Source organism: Phalangium opilio, unplaced genomic scaffold, assembly GCF_054372755.1.
Source record: "Phalangium opilio isolate 3A_F unplaced genomic scaffold, DU_Popi_V2 ptg000025l_1, whole genome shotgun sequence".
Lineage (NCBI taxonomy): Eukaryota > Metazoa > Arthropoda > Arachnida > Opiliones > Phalangiidae > Phalangium > Phalangium opilio.
Window position 1 is genome coordinate 3,123,301 of NW_028324156.1, and position 24,785 is coordinate 3,148,085.

General features: G+C 37.5%; 3 protein-coding genes across 7 annotated transcripts in view; 2 read left to right on the forward strand and 1 right to left on the reverse strand.

Moving 5' to 3' along the window:
- Positions 1-145: 145 nt before the first annotated feature.
- Positions 146-3,853, forward strand: LOC149691778 (HAUS augmin-like complex subunit 3). Of its 3 annotated transcripts, none has more exons than XM_089869181.1 (14): positions 146-261; positions 351-460; positions 541-834; positions 1,142-1,216; positions 1,275-1,383; positions 1,445-1,642; positions 1,714-1,817; positions 1,885-2,016; positions 2,249-2,432; positions 2,531-2,683; positions 2,765-2,861; positions 2,935-3,070; positions 3,129-3,291; positions 3,691-3,853. In XM_089869181.1, the coding sequence occupies exons 3-14, from the start codon at positions 560-562 to the stop codon at positions 3,751-3,753; spliced, it is 1,689 nt and encodes a 562-aa protein (XP_089725307.1). In that variant the 5' UTR covers positions 146-261; positions 351-460; positions 541-559; the 3' UTR covers positions 3,754-3,853. The 3 variants fall into 3 exon arrangements, with proteins under 3 accessions (XP_089725307.1, XP_089725308.1, XP_089725309.1); XM_089869182.1 differs by having other exon boundaries at positions 177-312; positions 392-460; XM_089869183.1 differs by having other exon boundaries at positions 247-460; positions 3,129-3,311.
- Positions 3,854-3,877: 24 nt separating this feature from the next.
- Positions 3,878-15,502, reverse strand: aux (cyclin-G-associated kinase). 2 transcript variants are annotated; one of them, XM_089869171.1, is made up of 17 exons: positions 15,198-15,502; positions 14,775-14,836; positions 14,631-14,690; positions 14,301-14,555; positions 14,110-14,235; positions 10,178-10,403; positions 9,414-10,102; positions 9,198-9,331; positions 9,019-9,129; positions 8,669-8,947; positions 8,391-8,581; positions 7,730-8,334; positions 7,350-7,512; positions 6,975-7,283; positions 6,736-6,887; positions 6,201-6,374; positions 3,878-5,809 (listed from the first exon to the last, which is right to left on the reverse strand). In XM_089869171.1, the coding sequence occupies exons 1-17, from the start codon at positions 15,328-15,330 to the stop codon at positions 5,711-5,713; spliced, it is 3,768 nt and encodes a 1,255-aa protein (XP_089725297.1). In that variant the 5' UTR covers positions 15,331-15,502; the 3' UTR covers positions 3,878-5,710. The 2 variants fall into 2 exon arrangements, with proteins under 2 accessions (XP_089725297.1, XP_089725296.1); XM_089869170.1 differs by having other exon boundaries at positions 7,350-7,596; positions 15,198-15,501.
- Positions 15,503-15,932: 430 nt separating this feature from the next.
- LOC149691780 (uncharacterized) overlaps positions 15,933-24,785 on the forward strand; it is a 135,872-nt gene continuing 127,019 nt past the window's right edge. For both annotated transcript variants that reach the window (XR_016383473.1, XR_016383474.1), the window contains exons 1-2: positions 15,933-16,102; positions 16,719-16,864. The gene's annotated coding sequence lies outside the window, so the exon portion shown is untranslated. The remainder of the gene's footprint in view (positions 16,103-16,718; positions 16,865-24,785) is intronic.

Below are 24,785 nucleotides of genomic sequence, written 5' to 3' on the forward strand. Positions count from 1 at the left end.
CTAGTGTTAGTGGATCGTGATTTTTATAAAGTTTATGAGTGTGGTTCAGAATTTCTCTGTATTTTATAAAGATGTCCTTTTCTTTTTGTTGAAAAACGTAAGCAAGAAAAAAAAAAACACCTCTAGATACATGTATTCCAATTTCGTTGGATCGTGCAGTGGCGATGCTGCTGCCCCTCAGTGTTACGGGATTCAACTGGTGTCTTTTTGTAGTAGAATTCAGACTTTTCAGCTAGCTTTGCATTTTTAAATTAAAATTAAGTAATTAAACGTTTATGATTATGACAATTTAACATTTAAAAGTAATTAATAGTGAGTTATTTCTATTGTGTTGGAAATATCATTGCCAGATACAATAATATAAATCACGATTACAAACGATTTTTGAAAGACCATCAAAGAAGTGGAAACTGAAAACCAACTGTAATTTGGAAATTGGAACCACATTGACCAACCCTATGTAAGAATGTTAAGGCCTATTAGGATTATAGTTAAGTTTGAACGAGGTAATTAATAAGAAAGGTACGCTGGTAATTACAGTACACGTACTGAGTAAAATATGTCATCAGACATTAATGGTAACACTTTGGCGCGTGTCCTGACACTGTTAAATTGTAATGAGGGTCGTACACTCGAGGGTGAAACCTTCGATTGGCTTTTCGAAGACCCTAAGCTAAGGCAGTTTCTAGAAAGCTTTTGTAAAGCTGCAGAATATGGAAAAATTGCTAGTGTCACAGACGACATTAACAATAAGGAAATAAACCCAGAATTCATAGCGAAAGAGTTAAAGAAATATAATCTGTCTAACGTATCAGAGATTGATAATGAAATTCAGTGAGTTGTCCTTGCCCTTCCATAGACCATTCCATTAATTTCATAAGAGAAGCAACAAGCAAACACCACAGGGGCGGAGAGGTCACCTTCTTGGGTTATTTCCCTCGCGCCAGGAAGCACCGCTAGAGGCAGCGCGAGTTGGTTAGCCTGAGCCTCACATGTATGGCTTCGTCTGGTGTGTCAGGGAAAGAATAAGGGGGCGGCCTCCCGCCTGAATCTTTGTTTCTCTGCAAGTAATTAATGGAAAGGTCTATAGAAACGTAGTTCAGCTCTAACTGCAACTGCAACTTGTTAAATTATAAAATAGACGTAAAATAGCAGAGATTGAAATGAAGGAAAAAGCTAAACGGGAAATAATTAATCAACGAAAGATTTTAAGCAGGTACACGCCCTAATTAATCTCAATTTGAACAAATTAAAAATAGCGCGCTTTTCGTTAGTTGTTTAAAAAATCATAAGGTTGAAGTCAGTGATGTAGAATCTCTTAAAGAACAAGTTGAAAATGAATTTAAAGTCGCACAAGAGAAATGTTTAGGAACTTTTAAAGAGGTATTAACAACGCTACCAACCTCGACATTATCACAATTTGACAACAAATGTCAACTTTTAGCTCTCGGATGTACTTGATAATCTTGTCATTGCTTTGACCGAATTTACAAACGAGTCTGATAGCCGAGTTAGTGAAAATTCATCTTTGGAAAGACAAAACTTATCATGCAGTTCATTTTGTAACTCCGAATCTTATATGAAATTGGAGGAAACTTTCTTATCTAGCTTAAAAGGCTACGTTAACGAAAAATTTAAGATGGTACCGTAATTATAACGATTGATAATTATCGTCTTGCAAACACCGGTTAATTTTTATATCGGTACCTATAGCCAATTTGGGCTGAGGAAAACGATACAGAATTTAATGACTCATCTGATCAAGGCCTTGAAAATTTCCTAAGATGGAAAAAAGAGCTTTGTCGTCTCCATGAAAGGTTTTGCCAACTTTATTCGTCGCTTATCTCGATCGTTCATTGGTTTTAAATACATTGTCTTATACAGTTTAATAAACGCGAAACAAAATTTAATACGAGCCGAAGCAATTAAAGAGGGTTTGAAGGAACAAATTGCGATTTTAGAAGATAAAATTTCGAAAAATATACCCGAGCAAGGTTTAGATATTTGGCAATTAAAGTACGTTAAGATATTTCCGAGGGGGAAGACACTTGAGAACTCAGGTGTACAATATGACTTGAACTCGATGTACTGTCAAAGCTGAACTCTGAGTTCCGAAGGATTTGAACTCGATGCACTGTCAATTGCTGAACTCTTTTGAACTCAGGTGTACACAGAGACCTAGAGCGTCTACCCCCTCGGATATTTCGATATTAGAGAATCGAATAAATCAAATTGTCTATTTTTTTAGACTTAAAATAGACCAAGCTACCATTAAAAACAATGAACTGACTAAAGAACTTACATCCTTTTCGAAAGACATTTTACCTAAAGAGGTTTTAAAATACGTAAACTTGTTAATGAATGAAGTTGTTACGGCCAATTATGACATTAAGGAAAAACGGCAACAATATTTCATAGATAAACAAGCTAATGTAAGATTTTTGCAATTGCCACGTAACGTACGCTTTGGATAAGTTCAGTTCAGTAACTGGTTAAAAAAAAAATTAACAATTTATCCCTTCCCAACAAGTTAATTCGGTTGTTGGTGCAACAACAAAGCAGATTAGCTTTCTTGCATATTGCGGAGCAAATTGATTCGAGACAAAATTCAAAGTTACAAGAAGTTCTTCGAAAAATTGCTAAGGAGTTTAGGGATGAAGCGGAATTGTCGCAGCTAAGCTATGTATTTCACAATTTTTTTTTTTTTTTTTACATTATTAGGATCGTAAATTATGTACCGGGGGTTACAGATTTTTACTTTTAGGAGTACATGAAAAATTTAAAAATTGAGACCAATGTCGAAAACCCTAATTTACCACCTTCGGCCGATATAGCTACAAACGTATTGGCTGACGTAATAGGTATGGTAAAGGCGCGTGTCTCTTGGTTGCTCAAATTTCTTTAAGTTTAGTCAACTTGTTATATCGTATTCAGGACATAATGAAGATAAGCTATACGTTAGTTACGAATCAATGCGAAATTTTGCCGAGGATTTTAGGAAAAAATATGAGGAGTTGAAAAAAACTATGGAGGAAAATTCCCTCGAACAGGATCAGTTGATGTCTCAAATGTAATAACCAACTGCTGGTCATATTCTAATTACAGAGTGTTAATTCTTCGTATTGCAGATCTTTTGATTTTAATCTACTGGATAAGACTCTAACCCCCTTAGTTTTGGATAAAGTTGAAAGTTTTGAGCTAAAACAGACTCTAAGTGTGTTGGAGACCGAGTTTGAAAAGCTCGAGTTGAAACTAAGAGACGTTAAATCTTCGTACTCGGAAAAAGTCAAAGTAAATGATGAAATTATTACGTTCGTATTTCATAGTAACGTCAAGAAGTTATATCTAGTATCTCAGAGAGAAGGTATAAATTCGCCCCACATTTCCAGCAGCTTTATCTCCAGTCCAAACGTATAGTAGGTCCGGAGTTAATCCCCGCCTCTAAATTACAACCAGCATCTCATTGGTTCTTGAAAACTCACGTCAGCACGACGCGAATGACGAAAATTACAGTCATATTTTCCGACTGAGGAGAGTCGAAATAGCCCGGCGCCTCCTTTTACGTCCCCCCTTGTATTTTGAAAGGGGGGCTGGGACTATGGCACGCGAATGCTTAGGCGTCTTATAGCTTCTCCCTAATAATCTAGATATCACTTCTTGATAGTAACGTATATTTGACTATTATTACAGTTTCTAGAAAACAGCAAAAGGGAAAAGTCAAAACGCGAAGAACTAATTCAGAAATTTACATAAACACGTTACGTTATGCCTTAGAGTCCGATGAAATATGAATGTAAAATTTAACCCTAAAAACATTTAAAAGAATAAATAAATAATATTTTTGCACTTTGAATTGAACTGAATTGAATTCAACAACTTCAATTTGATTTATAATTTATTCATGAATCATGACAGAATGTTAATTCGGAAAGAAACTTAGAAAAACAGGATTGGGTGGTTCCGAATCTTAAATCTTACAATCAATATATCCACTTTAATATTATTAACACCGATGATAGAATATATTAATTTTAATTTAATTCTTTTTGCGTTCTTTTATTGCTTTCCCTAAAATGAAAGAAAGTTAGTTAGTTACTATAGTTACCCTAAGATTACCGCTATTAGACATTATGATTTTATAATCTGGATAGAATGCTATTCTTGTTTAATGTTTTTTGTTGTGCCAACATTACATAACGGTTATATCTTCGATATAACCAAGAAGCGATATCTAGTTTACTAGGAAGAAGGTATAAATTCGTGCCACATTTTTAATCTAGCTTCATCTCCGGTCCAAACGTATAGTAAGTCCGGAGAGAGGTTAATCCCCGCCACCTCTAAATTACATTACAACCAGCCAGTATCTCTTGGTTCTTCAGAACTCACGTCAGTGCGACAGACGCGAATGGCGAAAATTACATTCATAGTTTACTAGGAAGAAGTTATAAATTCGCGCCACATTTCCAGTTTTATCTCCAGTCCAAACGGAGTTAATCCCCGCCGCCTCTAAATTACAACCAGCCAGTATCTCATTGGTTCTTGCAAACCACGTCAGCGCGACAGACGCGAAAATTACATTCATATTTTCCGACTGAGGAGAGTGTAGCGAAATAGCTCAGCGGCCTCCTTTTACGTCCCCCCCCCCATTGTATTTTGAAAGGGGGCCTGGGACTATGGCGCGTGAATACTTATCCTTCTCCCTAGTAAACTAGATATCACTTCTTGATATAACTATTAGCAGATTTATTTCTTCTTTTTAATTAAAAATAAAACATAATTACGGGAACAAAATCAATGGTAAACCTTTGACTAGTTATTAATTAATTAATTAATTAAAAGAAATGAAATGGGTTTAATTAATACTTAAATTTATTAATATTAGGTTGGTTTTTTTTTCTTTTAAAAAAAAGGACATTTAACGTAAAACATTAACATAACTCAGTATAAACTTATAAAATAAATTGATTTGAATGTTTTTTTTTGACATTAGAGTGGTACGGTTTGATTTGAGATTCCATTTTTTCGTTTTTAAACATTTTTTCTTTTTTTTTGCATTTTAAGAACACTCAAAAACACATTTTTTTTTCTTCCAAAATAAATATATTTCACATGGACGACGATAATACATTAATTTTACGCGTTTAACTTAATTAATTAATTAAAATATGGATGGGAATAATTAAAGGGCGATATTAATATTAATATTAATTTCTGCTTTCCAAATTAAATGGACGCGAAAATTAAAAATTTTCTCCTACTTAAGTAGGGTAGCCTAAAAAACGTAACATTATAGTTATACAATTAACCTAACGTAACGTAACGTAACCTTAACAAAACTGGGAACTGGGAACAGGCTTTAAACATAGGCGTAGGCGCAGGCGCATCTTAATTTAATTTAATTAATATTATTTAAATCTTAAGGAATGTTAATTAATCAGCGAATAAGGAAAATGTCAATGATTACTTAAATTTCCAACAATCGGCTATAATACAATGTTCTTATATAATATATACACCCTATTGTAGTTAGCGTTGCGGCTTTTTACGCTTTTTATTCTTTTTTCTTTTCTTTGAAACCACGTACGTTTCATTTCATGTTGTTTTCACGATTATATTTAGGAATTTTTCGTTGTCCGAAAGTCATTAATATATATATATATATATGGTTTTGAAAACTACACCTTTTTAATTTTAATCCTACTAAAAATGACTAGTTAGCTGATGGGTTTTGTTTCTCAAATTCGCTCCAAGCGTCATTGAGCTCCATAAATATTAATTTTGACAAGTTTTCATTATCAGTTCCCACTTGCTGTTTAAAGCGAGAACGACAAGATATCGTTATTATTGTTTACTATGCTAGAAACAATGTATAAGTTATACCATAAGCTTATAAGATATGTTCCTTCAATAAGTACTTCGTAATGTTACGTAGAGACTTACAGCTCGAGCTAGTTCGAGGGAGAACGACAAGCGAGAATTGAAGTACTACACTCGGTGGTTAATTAGTTTTGCAGGACTTCCATCATCCTATTTAGTCTAAGTACTAAGCCTTTGACAGCACCTCACCAGGCCTCCCTCGCTTTACCTCGAATCTATGACCTACCTCATTCATTTCATAACAAGCTCTAGTTTCTAAGTTACCAGTGACAAACTTATCAGTGGAACATATCTTATGAACTTATGACTATACGGTCTTCTACCTTATCGGGATGAACTGCCAGACAAGCTTTACGATACATTTTCTTAACGTCATTATACGTCACCAATTGATGCATCCCTACCTCTTGCCACCTAGTACCTTCCCATAGTACAGTGTGCAATGAACATAACAGCGCTCTTATATTTCTTTCTTTACGTTCTGTCCATTCTAATATCTACCGAGTTAAGTATACAATGTTTTAGTCCCTTGTCCTACATTAAAGGGACTGTAAAGCAGGCATCGGCGGGTGGGTAAAAATTATTTCAAATACGTCAGAGGCACGTGACCAAGGAGAGGCGGGGGTGGTTCAAAGAAGCTTAGTAGTTCGTTTTACTTCGAAAATTACCACTTCATGGAATTGGCGCTGCAATCTCGCGAAAAACAAGGACTAGATGTTAACTAGTTCCACTCCACGAGGAGCCTTTGTATCTTGGCATCACGTGATGTCTGTGACGTATTTCGAATCATTTTTACCCACCCGCCGATGCCTTCTTTGCAGTCCCTTTAATTGACATTGTAACCCTTCTGACTATTACCTTAATTTTCTCAGGGTCCATTTCCTTTACCAATTCCTCTTTCCTCAACTCTCCCATAGTTTTGGGACCCGTATCTTTTTTACCAAAATTAGAGAACCCCTGAGTGCCCAATAGATCCTCAAACTGATCAGACGTGGTTTTTGGCTTAGGAGCTTAATTAAGACGCTTATTCGATTAACTAACTTAAATCTTGAAACCCAATTAAACCCTCTTAAATTAAAACAAATCTTTATACTTACGAACTCCAGTTTTGTTATCAGGTTCTTTAAAGGCTTGTCCAAAACGACTATAGTCTGGTTTAGTTGGTGCAGGAGGAGGCGCTGTTCGAGTATTTGGTGAAGGAGTTGGTTTCGGTGGTGGTGGTACTCCGTTTGTTTGGGGTGGTACTCCTTGAGGCCAGTTACCACCGCTATTACCGGCGAATGAAGAAGGTCGTGGGAAATGAATTGGACTACTGCTGTTTGATTGGGAACCCAATGTCGCGCCGCTACTCGAATTGGGTTTCCAATTGTTCATTGGTTTACTAGGGTTGCCTTTACTTAGATTTGCTGTAAAATTGAATTATACTTATCGAAAAACCGTACTGTCTCTACGCGACGCGTGTTTATACTGACCAAGATCAGCGAAAGGATCAGCTGACATATTTTTCAAGGCTTCTAAGTTGGGGCTTGAGGCATTTCGTGGTATATTAGCGGCTCCCATTGGCCTCTGAAGCCCGTTAGTATTTCCCATTGTCGAGACCGCAGGATGGCCTTGCGTAGTTCCTGGCGTGGATGACTGGAATACAGAATCCCAGCTACCCAAAAATGCTTCTTGATTCATGTTAAAGGCTGAAGCGCTAGAGGGTATAGTCGGCTTATGCTAGAAATAACAACACAGAGGAGTGTTATAAAAAAAAAACCACAACGAAGAAACTGTTCTTGCTAGGCCTAAAATGCGGTGGTGATTATGGGAATGACATAAAAAAATAGAGACAAATCTTGTTAATGCTTACTAAGGGAGTATTATTAGCGCTGATGCTAGATCTTATACCAGTGCTGAATGGGTCAAAGTAGTCTTCGGATTCAGCGGCAGTTCCCGGTGTATTAGCGGCACTCTTTTGATTAGCTGCCTCGGACGAAGCTCCACTTGGACCATTTTGAAAAGGGTCAAAAAGATTGCCTCCTCCTCCTTGAGTAGTTCCAAATGGATCAAATCCAGGTCCGGATGTTGTAATAGTGGGCACAGACGCTTGGGCATTTGTCAGTAGGTCAAAATTTGAGTTGGCGTTCTCATTTTGCTCGTTAGTTATGTCTACAAGGTTTGGGAATGGTGTTGCAGCCGCTCCATTTGTTATCTTGGTAGGTCCGGTTGCTGCAGCGCCTCCACCACCACCACCACCACCTCCTAAATTGAGTAAGTCAGCGACTTCGTGTTGAGGAGACGGGGGTCTTGGTGGGCGAGGGGGTCGAACTGGTTCTTCGCTAGATTTAGCACTGAATAGTAACCCTTCATCTTCTTCGTCACTATCAGGGGCGTCTCGCCAGGTTTGAGTTTGGGGGCGAACATTAGCGAGGTTTTCCGGTGGAGGGGGTCTCTTTGGTTTGTTTTGGAAGTGTGCTGTAAGGCGTAATAGTTAAGTAAACGTAAACGCATTGCAAGCATTTCTAAAATACCTAAAGTTTCGTCCATTTCTAAATTGTTGCCAAAAACTACTTTGGGTTCCAATTCTTTCCTATCAACTTGTAACCAGGGCATTTTGCGCTCGTCAGCTTTTTCCTCGCGGTTTGTAAGAACATTGAAATACAGGGTTAAACTAAAACTATCAGGATAGCGGTCATGCTCTTCTATACCATCCAGTTCGTGCCTAAAAGTTAAAGTTCAATTAAATCTAATTATCTTCTTTTTGTTTCCTCAACTAAACTAAATTAATTTAAGTTTAATCCGTATCTACCTTGTAAATGTTACAGAATTAATTCCAGGGCTTAAGAAACCCGTATGTAATTGTAACTGGCATATACGAATAGCCGTAACTTTCCCTTGAACTTTACCCCCGAATGTTGACCTGGCATGGTACAACGCCACGGTAAAATCCCCAAAAACGGTGACGGATAATGGTATGGTCACTTCTTTATCGGCTATATTAAAATGTCTAATCTTTTCATATTCTTGGGACGTAGAAAAGATTCTATCTTCGTCCATATAAATCTCCGCAAATGGTCTGCAACCATCTCTGTTTTACGTACAATTTAACGCATTTTGTCAGTTCAAACAGTAATTATTTAAATACCACTGTGAACTAACTTGAGTTTTGTAAAGAGGGGAACTGGTCTAACTGCAACCGACATGATACAAATCGGGTGCAAATGTAGGGCCGATCGAGGGGATGTGATTTGGGAAACGTATCTCAGATATCTGAAGAGATAAGATGAATTTTCAGAGTGATTCGCGATTTAAATACGAAAGAGAATTAATCTATGAACCTTATTTGAGAGGCATTCAGAATAATGGGGCAACGCGCGAAGGCAAACATTTGCAACGCTTCCTCGGGTGTCTCAAAGACATTGTTAAATATCAAGAAAGCACAGACGAGTATGCAAGAAGACACTTTACCATCCTAAAATAAACAATTTCTATTTTTCCCCCAAAACCGCTTCGCTTCACTTTTAAGCAGTTTAAGTGAAATTAAATTAAATTACCAGACAATGTATAACACAGATATTTTTCTCATCAGATTGCAGCCAAGCCAGCAGGCTGCGACACAGACCTATAATTTTTCTAAGAGGTGGAGCTTTTTTCGAGGACCAGCCCGATTCTATCACTCTAACCCCGGAAAATTTGGTCGAGTGGTAGGTTCTTCCCGATATATTATAAATAACGTAATGACCCTTATGCCGGGTTTCCATGAACGCTTTAACGTCTTCTATGTGGTTACGGTATGTTGACTCCAATCCTTCAGCAGGATAAGACATTACTAAAATACGTGAAGTGACGTAACTAATGTCTAAATCCTGTCTGGCAATAGACTGTTGAACTGTTGCCATAACTTTAGAAGACGTATCGCCTAATTTCTTTAAGAAACTACCGGCTCCCCCACGAAGGGAAGTAAACAAACTACCCGAACCAGGGTTAGCGCCCCAATTTCCTTGGGCTCCAACTGCCGCTGCCCCCGCCGCCGCCCCCGCCATTTGCGTGTTCATTCCAAGAGGTTGGTTGTTTGTTTGATAGGGCATATTAGCACCAGGGTTACTGACTATTCCCATCTCTGGGAGACTAAACTTTAAAGGGGCATTCAGGTTGATATGTCTCGCTTCCCCAATCTCTAGTAGCCTTTGAACAACCTCGGAGATAGTTGGCCTATCTTCGGGGTTGATTTGAAGCATACCACCTGAAATTACCAAGAGGTACTTGAGGATCGAGTTTCGACTCAGCTGGGTGCGTTAATCGTTTGGTTTTCGCTTACGTATCAAATCGTGTAAAACGTCGTATTGAGTATCATCAGGTGGAATGTTATATTTGGCATTTATAATACGTAATTTAGCCGAATCTTCAAATGGGTGTTCTCGGAATGACAATAGAAATATCACGCAGCCCAATGCCCATACATCCATGGCTTCATTTATAGGGTAGTTATTATAAGTATCTAGGATTTCTGGTGGTCTATACATTGGGGTCGTGTGTTTGCTCATCTGGAAAGGTGAAATACAAATTCCACTTAATTTTGGTTGCGATACAGGACTAATTTGACGCGACTTAGGTCTATAGTACTACGCGTATAAACACGTGGGAGTATAGTACTAAGCGTATAAACACGTGGGAGTATAGTACTAAGCGTATAAACACGTGGGAGTATAGTACTAAGCGTATAAACACGTGGGAGTATAGTACTAAGCGTATAAACACGTGGGAGTATAGTACTACGCGTATAAACACGTGGGAGTATAGTACTACGCGTATAAACACGTGGGAGTATAGTACTACGCGTATAAACACGTGGGAGTATAGTACTACGCGTATAAACACGTGGGAGTATAGTACTACGCGTATAAACACGTGGGAGTATAGTACTACGCGTATAAACACGTGGGAGTATAGTACTACGCGTATAAACACGTGGGAGTATAGTACTACGCGTATAAACACGTGGGAGTATAGTACTACGCGTATAAACACGTGGGAGTATAGTACTACGCGTATAAACACGTGGGAGTATAGTACTACGCGTATAAACACGTGGGAGTATAGTACTACGCGTATAAACACGTGGGAGTATAGTACTACGCGTATAAACACGTGGGAGTATAGTACTAAGCTTATAAACACGTGGGAGTATAGTACTACGCGTATAAACACGTGGGAGTATAGTACTACGCGTATAAACACGTGGGAGTATAGTACTACGCGTATAAACACGTGGGAGTATAGTACTACGCGTATAAACACGTGGGAGTATAGTACTACTCGTATAAACACGTGGGAGTATAGTACTAAGCTTATAAACACGTGGGAGTATAGTACTACGCGTATAAACACGTGGGAGTATAGTACTACGCGTATAAACACGTGGGAGTATAGTACTACGCGTATAAACACGTGGGAGTATAGTACTACGCGTATAAACACGTGGGAGTATAGTACTACGCGTATAAACACGTGGGAGTATAGTACTAAGCGTATAAACACGTGGGAGTATAGTACTAAGCGTATAAACACGTGGGAGTATAGTACTACGCGTATAAACACGTGGGAGTATAGTACTAAGCGTATAAACACGTGGGAGTATAGTACTACGCGTATAAACACGTGGGAGTATAGTACTACGCGTATAAACACGTGGGAGTATAGTACTACGCGTATAAACACGTGGGAGTATAGTACTACGCGTATAAACACGTGGGAGTATAGTACTACGCGTATAAACACGTGGGAGTATAGTACTAAGCTTATAAACACGTGGGAGTATAGTACTACGCGTATAAACACGTGGGAGTATAGTACTACGCGTATAAACACGTGGGAGTATAGTACTACGCGTATAAACACGTGGGAGTATAGTACTACGCGTATAAACACGTGGGAGTATAGTACTACTCGTATAAACACGTGGGAGTATAGTACTAAGCTTATAAACACGTGGGAGTATAGTACTACGCGTATAAACACGTGGGAGTATAGTACTACGCGTATAAACACGTGGGAGTATAGTACTACGCGTATAAACACGTGGGAGTATAGTACTACGCGTATAAACACGTGGGAGTATAGTACTACGCGTATAAACACGTGGGAGTATAGTACTACGCGTATAAACACGTGGGAGTATAGTACTACGCGTATAAACACGTGGGAGTATAGTACTAAGCGTATAAACACGTGGGAGTATAGTACTAAGCGTATAAACACGTGGGAGTATAGTACTACGCGTATAAACACGTGGGAGTATAGTACTACGCGTATAAACACGTGGGAGTATAGTACTACGCGTATAAACACGTGGGAGTATAGTACTACTCGTATAAACACGTGGGAGTATAGTACTAAGCTTATAAACACGTGGGAGTATAGTACTACGCGTATAAACACGTGGGAGTATAGTACTACGCGTATAAACACGTGGGAGTATAGTACTACGCGTATAAACACGTGGGAGTATAGTACTACGCGTATAAACACGTGGGAGTATAGTACTACGCGTATAAACACGTGGGAGTATAGTACTACGCGTATAAACACGTGGGAGTATAGTACTACGCGTATAAACACGTGGGAGTATAGTACTAAGCGTATAAACACGTGGGAGTATAGTACTACGCGTATAAACACGTGGGAGTATAGTACTACGCGTATAAACACGTGGGAGTATAGTACTACGCGTATAAACACGTGGGAGTATAGTACTACGCGTATAAACACGTGGGAGTATAGTACTACTCGTATAAACACGTGGGAGTATAGTACTAAGCTTATAAACACGTGGGAGTATAGTACTACGCGTATAAACACGTGGGAGTATAGTACTACGCGTATAAACACGTGGGAGTATAGTACTACGCGTATAAACACGTGGGAGTATAGTACTACGCGTATAAACACGTGGGAGTATAGTACTACGCGTATAAACACGTGGGAGTATAGTACTACGCGTATAAACACGTGGGAGTATAGTACTACGCGTATAAACACGTGGGAGTATAGTACTACTCGTATAAACACGTGGGAGTATAGTACTACGCGTATAAACACGTGGGAGTATAGTACTACTCGTATAAACACGTGGGAGTATAGTACTAAGCTTATAAACACGTGGGAGTATAGTACTACGCGTATAAACACGTGGGAGTATAGTACTACGCGTATAAACACGTGGGAGTATAGTACTACGCGTATAAACACGTGGGAGTATAGTACTACGCGTATAAACACGTGGGAGTATAGTACTACGCGTATAAACACGTGGGAGTATAGTACTAAGCGTATAAACACGTGGGAGTATAGTACTACGCGTATAAACACGTGGGAGTATAGTACTACGCGTATAAACACGTGGGAGTATAGTACTACGCGTATAAACACGTGGGAGTATAGTACTACGCGTATAAACACGTGGGAGTATAGTACTACGCGTATAAACACGTGGGAGTATAGTACTAGGGTTAGTCTTATAAGCTTTTCGGAGTATAGTACTAGGGCTAGGGCTAGGGCTAGTCTTATAAGCTTTTTTGCAGTATAGTACGCGTCTTATAAACATTTTTGGAGTATAGTACGCGTCTTATAAACATTTTTGGAGTATAGTACGCGTCTTATAAACATTTTTGGAGTATAGTACGCGTCTTATAAACATTTTTGGAGTATAGTACGCGTCTTATAAGCATTTTTGGAGTATAGTACGCGTCTTATAAGCATTTTTGGAGTATAGTACGCGTCTTATAAGCATTTTTTTGAGTATAGTACGAGTCTTATAAGCATTTTTTGAGTATAGTACGAGTTTTATAAGCATTTTGGTAGTATAGTACGCCTCTTAGAAGCATTTTGGTAGTATAGTACGCGTCTTATAAGCTATTTGGAGTATAGTACGCGTCTTATAAGCTATTTGGAGTATAGTACGCGTCTTATAAGCTATTTGGAGTATAGTACGCGTCTTATAAGCTATTTGGAGTATAGTACGCGTCTTATAAGCTTTTTGGTAGTATAGTACGCGTCTTTTAAGCATTTTGGTAGTATAGTACGCGTCTTATAAGCACTTTGGTAGTATAGTACGCGTCTTTTAAGCATTTTGGTAGTATAGTACGCGTCTTATAAGCACTTTGGTAGTATAGTACGCGTCTTTTAAGCATTTTGGTAGTATAGTAAGCGTCTTATAAACATTTTTGGGGTATGGTACCAAATTTATTATACCTCATCTTCAATAAGACTACGTTTTATAGCAGTCCAGGAATTATCAGGATTGTAAGATTTAGTGGTTGCACTTCCAAAATCGCACAGTTTAATGTTGCCATTATCTGCCAATAGTAGGTTTTCAATCTAGAATGATATTTTACATTTAGAACATCTCATTAACTATATAGTTAATAAAAAAAAAATCGCACTTTTAAGTCTCTATGTATTATAGGCGGTTGTTGGTTATGCATATGCTGTACTGCGCTACATGTTTGGTATGTAATCTGCAACACTTGCTCTAAGGGGAGAGGGCCTTGATGTGCTCTTAATATATCAACCAAAGGGCCACCAGAACACAATTCAGTCAATATTAGGTATTCGTTTTTCCCGTGACCAGATTTATCTTTTTCAATTGAAGCTGCGGCAAAGTATTCTATAATATAAGGGTGTCCTGATAGTTTTTTCTATAAAATTTGGGTTAAGGATTGTATCTTTAAAGAATCTCATAGTAATTTCAAGAAAAGGATTTAAAAGGATACGAGAAACGTTATTTCTTGAACAATTTCTTGACTTGTGTCCAAATCTCCAGCTAACAAACGCTAATTTGATAATGAAAATATTGATTAGGTATATTATTCTAACTAAGCTATGTTGGGATTTCATTTTAAACAGTATATTCTTACTTTAAGAGCATATTCTTTTCCCGAAACTACATCTTGGGCTACAAAAACAAATCCAAAACCTCCTAAAAGAGAAAAATAACAGTTTACATATAAGATTTCGCAATAACACATAGATAAGCATCAGTCTGTAGGTTGAACCCATTTTATAATTTTTATGAATAAATTTATTACAGGAATGTAGGAAACATTATTATTTTGGCATTTAAAAACGGTATTTAAGACAATTATGCAAAATTCTTGAAAATTGGAGAATTGTAAAGGGAAAAAACCCACCCCCAAGGTTTTGAGTTAGGCTATTTTTTTCTTGACATAGACATAGAAGACTAAATTTTAATCTAACTTATATATTTATAGACTAATGCACTTTTGGTACGACAAATAGGGTAAAAAATGAAAGAATTAAATATTTTTTTATTTGCTTACCTTCTGCAATAACCTTTTTTACGCGTAATTTTTGATTTCCTAATTCTACAATTTGACCTACGAATTCGTGATCCGTGTTATTCGGCGCGACGCCCGATATATATCCTAGAGCCGATTTAAACAAATCTGCCATTTTTAAAACTATTAATTTAACAAATTTTTAATAAATATAAGAAATTTTTGATCATTTTTCGAATTAAATTACGATATATTTAGGGAATAAGAAGCCACCGTGTACAAACTGGCTTCAAAACAACGCCATATTGTACAAGGTTTTACGCCTTCCGCGAATGCGGAGAAGATAAAATAATGATTGGATAAAATGAAACCAATCGGAATGTCTCTTTGCGTGACCTCACAACTAAGATATAAGCCCCGAATCCCGATTAACTATATCACGCGCTTGTGGCGTCATCCCGGTGCAACCAAGAGAACTAAAAGAAAAGGCAGGATATTTGACTGATTTCAAGAATACATGTAATTATACATTTCTTATCTAGGCTTAGAGATGGCGACACCATGGCGTGATAAACTTTGTAGCTGTCCGTCCGTCCCAATGTTTTCAAAAGTGTCCCACATACCCCAATAGGCAGGTTAACGCAAATGCCACTCTAGTGGTAATTTTCTCAACTCAATGCTTAGTAGTATCGCGCAAGAACGCTAGGTGGCAATAGATGTCCTACCACTAGAAAGCGCGCCAAACATTCCCGCCATTTAGGAAATTCGGAAGCCACCTTTTGTTCCCCTTAATTGCTTAGAGAAGCTAACATGATTCATGCATAATTAATTAGTTTTTACAACAATTAACGGTTAATCTGCCTATTATACTCTGAAACGTTTAAATTATGTGGTTCCTGGAGGCTCAGCATATTAACAAAAATGGAATGAATCTATCCATTTTCTTGGTAATTCAGTGTGATTGATTTCTTTTTAGGCGTGATACCGTGTCGTGCATGTTTAGACCTAAAACAAAGTAATTTTTTTTTTTTTTGTTCCAGGTTTATTTATTTATTTAAGGGCTAGGGCTTAGTAGCCTTACAGCTCCAAAACACGCTTAAAAAGATAATTGATAATAGTACTTCTTTTTTTTTTTTTTTAAATTTCATATTTACAAAATATCACAAGGATTGACAAGATTTATCACTAGGTTGCTTATAATAGGAATTTCTAACACTGAAATTTTAAAAATAATTTTACAAGTTTAAATGAATACGTAGTTTTCTCTTAAAAATATTAATAGAACGAACAGACACTAGCTCATCAGGAAGTGCATTCCATAGGGGAATGACTCGACGGTAAAAAGAAAACCTAAGACAATCTCTTTTAAAGGGTTTGAGGAATAGTTTACGACTGTGTCCGCGAGTATGTACCGACTGATGGACAAAGGTGAAAAAATCTTGTGTAGGATTGACTAAGATTTTAAATAGACTAATTAGATCTAGGAATGAGCGACGTAGTGATAAAGGGGCCCATCCCAAGGTTTCTAAACGGTTCATTTTTTTAATACTTTTCGGGGAGAAGCCATGATTCAACCGGTTGTGTGGGTTATTACGAAACGGACAATCTTTCAGCGCCTGACAACTAATTTAACCTTGATTCTGAAGTTTAAGACCTTGCAACGTAAAAACTACATAAATGGCAATGACACAACGAGTCTGGAATATAAAGTAAGAGGGTTTTTTTAAACATATTTCTTTATTTTTTTTTATGATACGGGTGTAAGAGTATATCCGGAAGGTTACCGACACGTTATTGTAAGCAGACAAATTCGTGAAGCCTTTAAGTATCGGTCTTGTTTTATTTTCTTCACGGAAACGTAACCGGGTCAGTGTCAACCAGCCTTTTAGCTTCGCCATTAAGCAAATTATCGCTTCCTGGTGAGGTTTTTCGCCAAAATTAAGTCTGACGCGGGCGTTCTTAAGGTTATACCCCAATGAAACAAGACCTATTACATTACCATGGAAAGTTATACGCCCACTATTACGACGTCTTTTGTGTAAGGTAAAAATAAGCGTGATTCTTTGGTCTAGTAGACCTGCTTTCGTTTTTACACACTCGACGAACGAACAATCGAGCGGAAAAATGGTTGGAACGCTCTGATTATTTTTTGTTCCCCATTCCACCTACCTCTTCTTCCCCCCCCTCGCTCTTATAAAAATTCATTAACGGTAATGAAATTGTCAAAACAATGATTGCGCGATTTTTTTAAATGAAGGTTATGATTTTAATTGCTCGTTGGTTGCTTAAATGCCGTGTCATATGCTTAAATTAATTTCTTAAATTTTTGGTAGAATGTAAATAGAGGGAAAGATTTTTGTTTCATATCACGTTTTTGCAAGGTTGTTGGCGTGAAATAGGCCAGTATTTGCGAGGTTTTTGGCGTGAAGTAGGCCAGTTTTTAAGGGTTTTTTCTCGTGAAATAGGCCAGTTTTTAAGGGGTTTTTTCTCGTGAAATAGGCCAGTTTTTAAGGGGTTTTTTTCTCATGAAATAGGCCAGTATTTGCGAGGTTTTTGGCGTGAAATAGGCCAGTTTTTAAGGGTTTTTTCTCCTGAAATAAACCAGTTTTTGTAAAATAGGCCAATTTTAATGACGTAACAATAGGCGAGCGTTTGGGAGGGGGGGAATAAATGAGGTCTATAGACCATTCTATTAAAACCCATAATTGAAGCGCAAGCACCACAGGGGCGGGGTAGGTCACCTTCTTGGGTTATTACCATCGCGCCAACCAAGAAGCACAGCTAGAGGCAGGCATCGCGAGTTGGGGCAAGTTGGGGCTAGTCTGCCTCTTCGTGTCGGGCTCCGTCTGGTGTTGCCTCTTTGTTTGGCGACCTCCCGCCTGTGTTGGTTTCTCTGCAAGTAATTAATGGAATGGTCTATTCCCTCCTCGATCTGACTCTCGCCGTTCTGGAGTCGAAAAAATACTTCTTTACTCGTCCTCTTTGAAATACGTAGTCCGTGTTCGGAACCACAAAAATAAATGATATCTATAATAATAATTTTTTTAGCCTTCACGGGAATAATATTTTCTCACTCTATAAAACAAAGCTTCATTATCCGTGACATTTCAATATGCAAGTTAAAAAACGTACTAGAAAACGCGTTATATTTCTCTTGAAGGGCAAAGAGAAGCTTACATTATTTTATTTTATTTTTTTTTATTATTATTATAAACACCACACATAACGGAATAAAAAATAACCACCCCCTTCTATTATCCTCGTTTTGATAAGAAATTATTAAGAAAAATTAAATACCAAAAAGACCTTTTTTTGTTTTTTCGTTTCCATGGTATCAAACCGGAACTATTAAAATAATAATTTAAAAAACAAACTTGTGATGAGGTCGACTCGAGGCGGTATGGAGAAGAAAGCCTTGCTATTGTTACTTGGATAATTCTCACCGTATTTTGATAATGTCTTCTATACCAAGAAGTGATATCTAGTTTATTAGGAAGAAGGTATAAATTAGCCACATTTCTTTGTATACCTGGAAAAGTCAGGGAAATAAATAGTTGACAAAAACCTCAGGGAAAACTAAGGGAAATTTAGAATTTTTAGTAAAATTCGGGGAAATCGGGGAAATTTGCGTCAAACAGGGGCCGAGTAATTAAGCAAAATGTTCATAAACGTATCCTCCATAGGATTAACATTACACTAAATTTTGGAGGCTCGTAACCATGGTTATATTAAAGATATGGGGATGTCCATTGATTATATAATAGTCCTATTTGCCCCCTCTTTGGATAAAATTTGATCCATATACGGGAAAAACCTGAAAAAATCAGGGTAGTATATGGGGGGAAGCCTGGAAATCTCAGGGAAATTTGTTTTCCAAAAGTTGTATGAACCCTGTTATCACTCCCCCCCCTTCCGACGTTTGAAAATGGTCTATTATCACAAATGTCTTAATAGGCCAAAGAGCAAAATAATAACCCAAACTAAACTAGCCATGCAGGAAACGAGTTTGGTCGCGTTATAACACTAGATTCCTTTTAATATTGAGATTGCGTATATTTGGGCAAAGTTTGCGTTATGATGGCTATGGTTTTATAAAGAGATGCGAATATGATTGTGATGATATTGTATATCAGGTCCAAGGATAACCGGAACCAGACTTATAAGAGGTTTAGCTTTCGCGCCTATAAATTATAAACTAACAATTGTATTATACTTTTTTTCCCACTTTCTTGATAAAGTACTATTTATTTGTTTATTGTCTCCGTAATTATCATGATGATGATGATAGTGGTGGTGGTATGAGAATTAATATTAAAATTTTTAGCGTTCATCCTATATCTTTTAAGGGGTGTCAAGGTAATCTAGATCTTTAACCAAAGGGCTCGTTTTTCACGGATTCTTAAGACTATATTATTCCTTTCTTATATGATTTCGTGAAAGTATTACTTGTAAAAATGTATAGTGCCCTTCTTATAAAATTGAATTTGCAGAGGAATTTTATGTATTATGAAAGTAGCTGCAAACTGGCTAGGCATTGTTTGTTAGCCAATTTTGTTACTTGTCAGGCCACCATTTTTAAAGATGGCGGCGTGTAGAGGCCCAAAAGCTTTCCATAAATCCCGTGTCTATAAGTAACAGCATAAGTTTATAAGATATGTTACATCCATAAGATTGTCACTGGTAACTTAGAAACTGGAGCTTGTCATGAAGTGATTGAAGTAGGTAAAGCGACGCCTGGTGAGGCGCTGTCAAAGGCTTAGTAAAGCAGACTAAATAGGAAAATTAACCAACCGAGTGTAGTACTTCAATTCTCGCTTGTCGTTCTCGAAACACGCGGACTTAGTTCCATAAAGAATGTTTTACATTTCTGGCCGCCATTTTTCAAGATGGCGTCGGATTTAAAAAATATTTCTCGGTGCGTGCCTACTCCATAAGAGTAACGTCCCTGCAAAATTTCAGCCTTCTATGAGAAACGGTTTGAGCTGGGTGTTTATTATCAATCAGTCGCTCCACATCTTGTTGTGAAATTTATTTGCCCAAATCAATCTGAGTTACCGGCGTAAAGCCAAAAAACGACCACGTGACTAGTAATGCCATTATCCAATTAAGGGAGTTTAAACCATTAAGACACGTGCGAGCCATAGGCGTGGTATTTCAGGCGACGATATTCTAGGTTAATTATTTAAATAGCGATTTAAATGGATTTTCTTTTTACCTTAAAACCCAATTAATTTCATTAGAAGTATAGTAACAGTATGGTTGGTAATATCGGGAATACATACAGCCACTAGGAATCATTGCGTCCCCATATATATCCCACGTGTTAATTTCTATGCGGGTTTTGTGGGTATACCGGGCTTCAGAACTTACTACACGTCACGCCTCATAATTCTGATGGCGTCTTTCTATTTCTGTGATTTCATTGGATTGCTAAAAAAGAAATCCGAGGCCTAGATACGTTGAGTGAAAATGGCTAGTACACAATGATTCCTATTAGTTGTAAGCATTCCTGGTGTTTTCGAGTAAACCCTTAGGGCATCTTGTTCAGTACTGTTGCGCCACAGACGTCTTAGCCTTCACGTCTCTCGGGCGATGTAAGGAGTGGGTGTAAGATGGGTCAAGTGGCAGTATTCATTGGCATCGAAAGGGAATCTTTTTTCCCCTCTCTCCCTCTCTCTCCCTCTCTCTCTCTCTCTCTCTCTCTCTCTCTCTCTCTCTGTTTCTCTCTCTCTTCCAAAGCTCTGTCTTTCTCTCTAATCATCTATTTGATCCTCCGTTGCACGCGACCAACAAACGTGAGAAGAAATTGTTTTTCTTCCTATTCATCCACGTGTCCATGTAGGCTTAGAGAGTGCCTTGTCTCTTCTTTTCTTTAAAACTGAGATCTCGAGATCTGACGAAGATTCTTGCATCCCCCTCCCCTTCTATCCTCTCGCGTTTATTATGTCGGAGAAAAGTGCATGGGCAAAGGTGAAATAATTTTCGAGATGTTTCGCAGTTCCAACTCGAAATGTCAAGGAGTCTTATTTTAGACTAGTACCCAAAGGTTATCTAAGATTAAAGATAACTTTTAAATGGTTAAATTGTGCTCGCGTTATCCGGTTAAGACTCTCGGTTACTTTTTATAATATCAGCCATTTTCCAAGATGGTTGCTGAAAATTCAAACAAAGGTGAAATCATTTTCGAGATGTTTCGCAGTTCGAACTCGAAATGTCAAGGAGTCTTATTTTAGACTAGTACCTAAAGTTATCTAAGATTAAAGATAACTTTTAAAATGGTTAAATTGTGCTCGCGTTGGCCGGTTTAAACTTTCGGTTTTTTTGTGTTATCAGCCATTTTCTAAGATGGTTGATGCTGAAGATTAAAAAGAAAAATTATTGTTGAACGGTTTACTAAGAATCAGTCTAACAGATATGGGATGTTTTGTTCTCTTTTCTAGCCGCCATTTTAAAAGATGGCGGATGATATATTTTAACAATAAAACTATATACAGGGTGTTTCTGATAAGTCTGCATGCCATAAATTTAGGAGGATGTTCTTTGGGTGCACGATTTTTGAGTCGAAAACTTAACTTCTATCTCCATTTTGTTTGCCCTAAGGGAAACCGTTTTCGAGTTAAGATTGATTGGAGTATTTTACGGATGACCCCCTTAAATTTAATTAAGAAACTGAACACACAATGATTGAATGCTAATTTAATTAAGGGGTTATCCCTAAAATACTATTTACAATCTTAACTTGAAAACAGTGTCCCTTAGGGCAAGCAAAATGGAGATAGAAGTTACATTTTCGACTCAAAATTGATTTCCCAAAGAACACCATCTCCCTTAATTTATGGCAGACTTATATCAGAAACACCCTGTATATAATAACCCATCTGTATAAAACATTTCTCTTCTTTTTTGAAACCAAAGTAAGGTGTTTTTCTTCTTACATTTGTGGTCGCCATTTTTCTAAGATGGAAGCGAATTGTAAGAAAACAAGTGTCCATCACCTTGTACATTCCTGTCTTATCGGTTCCGCTTTGTTTTTGTTTTTTTTTTCTTATTATTCTCGTCTCCTAAATTACTAAAGCCGTTCTTGAATGCGATGCGCGTATTTTTATGATAAGCTTAGAAAAAAACAAGTGAAAATAATATTAAAACCGGTCCATCTGCTGTTTGACCCAGAAAAGTGGTGGGTTTCTTTATTTTTCCCAGTTTTGTTTTTGATAAACCTTAACCTAGCATCTTTCAACTCTCATTCATTAATTTAGTTTATTAGGTATTGAGGTACTTAAATTTTTTTTCTAATAATAATATATATTAATTTGATAAAGAGGTTCAATTAAAAAGTCGTTTTATTTGGATTAAGGTGCTGGTTAATTAATCGTTTTAATTGCGGTGATTTTAATCTTGGATGAATCGCAATACCTATTTTTTTCAGACGAAATAGATCATTCCATTTAATTACATACAGACAATCGCAAACACCATGGGGGAGGTCATCTTCTTGGGTTATTTCCCTGGCGCCAAGGAGCACTGCTAGAGGCGCCGCGCGAGTTGGCTAGCCTCCCAGAGCGTGTAGTGAACTCGGGGCTAGCTCCGTCTGGCGTTGCCTCTTGGTTGGTGCCAGGTAAATAACCTAAGATGGCGACCTCCGGCCTGTGTTTTGGAACACTTCTCTGCAAGGAATTGATTGAATAGTCTATTAATCACAATCTGTTTAAATACACCCTTTTCCAAAATAGTCTGTGTTGACCACCTTGAACAACAAAGATATAAGATACGGCCAAGAAGTGATATCTAGTTTATTAGGGAGAAGGTATCAGATGCCTAAGTATTCTCGCTCTCTCTATAGTCCCAGTCCCCCTTTCAAAATACAAGGGGAGACGTAAAAGGAGGCCTGGCTATTTCGCCTCTCCTCAGTCGGAAAATACCACGTAATTTTCGTCATTCGCGTCGCGCTGACGTCAGTTTTCAAGAACCAATGAGATGATAGTTGTGCTTTAGAGGCGGGGATTAACTCCGGACCTACGTTTGGACTGGAGATAAAGCTGCTGGAAATGTGGCCAATTTATAACTTCTCCCTAATAGACTAGATATCCCTTCTTGATACGGCTTAAAACAATAATTACTTTGGTGCACTTTTGCCAAAATTATAAATTTAATTAATTTATTCTTTATTTAAATTTTATTTTAAAGAAATATCAAGAGGGGAAAATGGGGAAAATGAGGAAAATAAGAATTTAGAAAACAACTTAAATAATTCAACAAGTTATAAAATATAGAATTTTTTTTATTTTTTCACATCATATTTAAAATTATTTCGCAACTCTCTCATTCCATTCCACGGTTACGGTACCAGCTTACCAGAAAACAATGGTATTACGCTTTGAAGTAAATAGGAAAAAGATAAAAAAGGCCATGGTTTTTGGAGGTCAAACCGGATATTATAACAAATAATTTACTTTAAGGTTTAGGACCAGGTATGCATGTTACCTTCCTCGCCTCTTTTAATACGTATAAAACGTAATCCTGGCTTGGGTATAATACCAAAAAAACTGGAAGATTATTACGAGGTTGGTTTCTGGTGTCTACCCCCCCCCTTTTCCCTTTCTCCCTAAGGGTCTATTGCCTTGGAGGTAAATTACATCTATCCACCCACCCCTTTTTTAAAAAGTGGCAATGTGAAAAAAGAATTCAATACCGACCGAGATCTACCGGTTATTCAAGCCAGAGAATCTAGGGCGAACAGACCTTCGAAAATTTAAATGAGTGAGATCATAGGTTTATAAGATATGTTCGCCATAAGTTTTGGAAACTGGTTACAAACTGGAGCTTGTAATAGCCCCTTCCAAAAAGTTTTGAAAAAATGTTCTTAGTCTGAGTCAGTTCAGTTCTTCCTACAAACTGGAAGTAGTTTCCCCGCGTAGCCTAGTTCACAACCTAGATATGACGTTTTTTAGCTCCAAGTGCGCATGCGCGAAGAACTTAAACAACAAGATGCACAAGGCAGTCAAAATTTTTGGAAGGGGCTATTTTGAAGTGATTGGTGTACTGTAGGTCATAGATTCGAGGTAAAGCGAAGACTCCTGGTTTTGGCGCTGTTAAAGGCCTAGTACAGACTAAATAGGAACTTAGATGGATTGCAAAACTAATTACAGGGTTCATATAAACCTGGAAAACCGGGAAAACCTTTAAAAATCAGGGAAATAAATAATTTTTAGTAAAATTCAGGGAAATTAGGGAACTTTGCGTCAAACAGGAGCTAGTAATTAATTAAATGTCCGTAAACATTCCCTCCATAGGATTAACATTACACCCAACTTTGCAGGCTCATAACTCTGGTTATATTAGAGATACGGGGATGTCCTTTGATTATGTAATAGTCCTATTTAACCCTGCTCTTTCGTTAGCATTTTGCTCCATAGGATACTCCATATACGCTAAAAACCTGGAAATCTCAGGGAAATTTGTTTTCTAAAAGTTGTATGAACCCTGAATTAACCGAGTTTGTGCTGCAATTCCAGCTTGTCGTTCTCCCTCAAGCTAGCTCTAGCTGTAATTATCTAGCATTACGAAGTATAGGAAGTGTTATGCTTATGGGGCATATCTTATAAACTTATGGTGAGATCTTTCTTTTTCTCT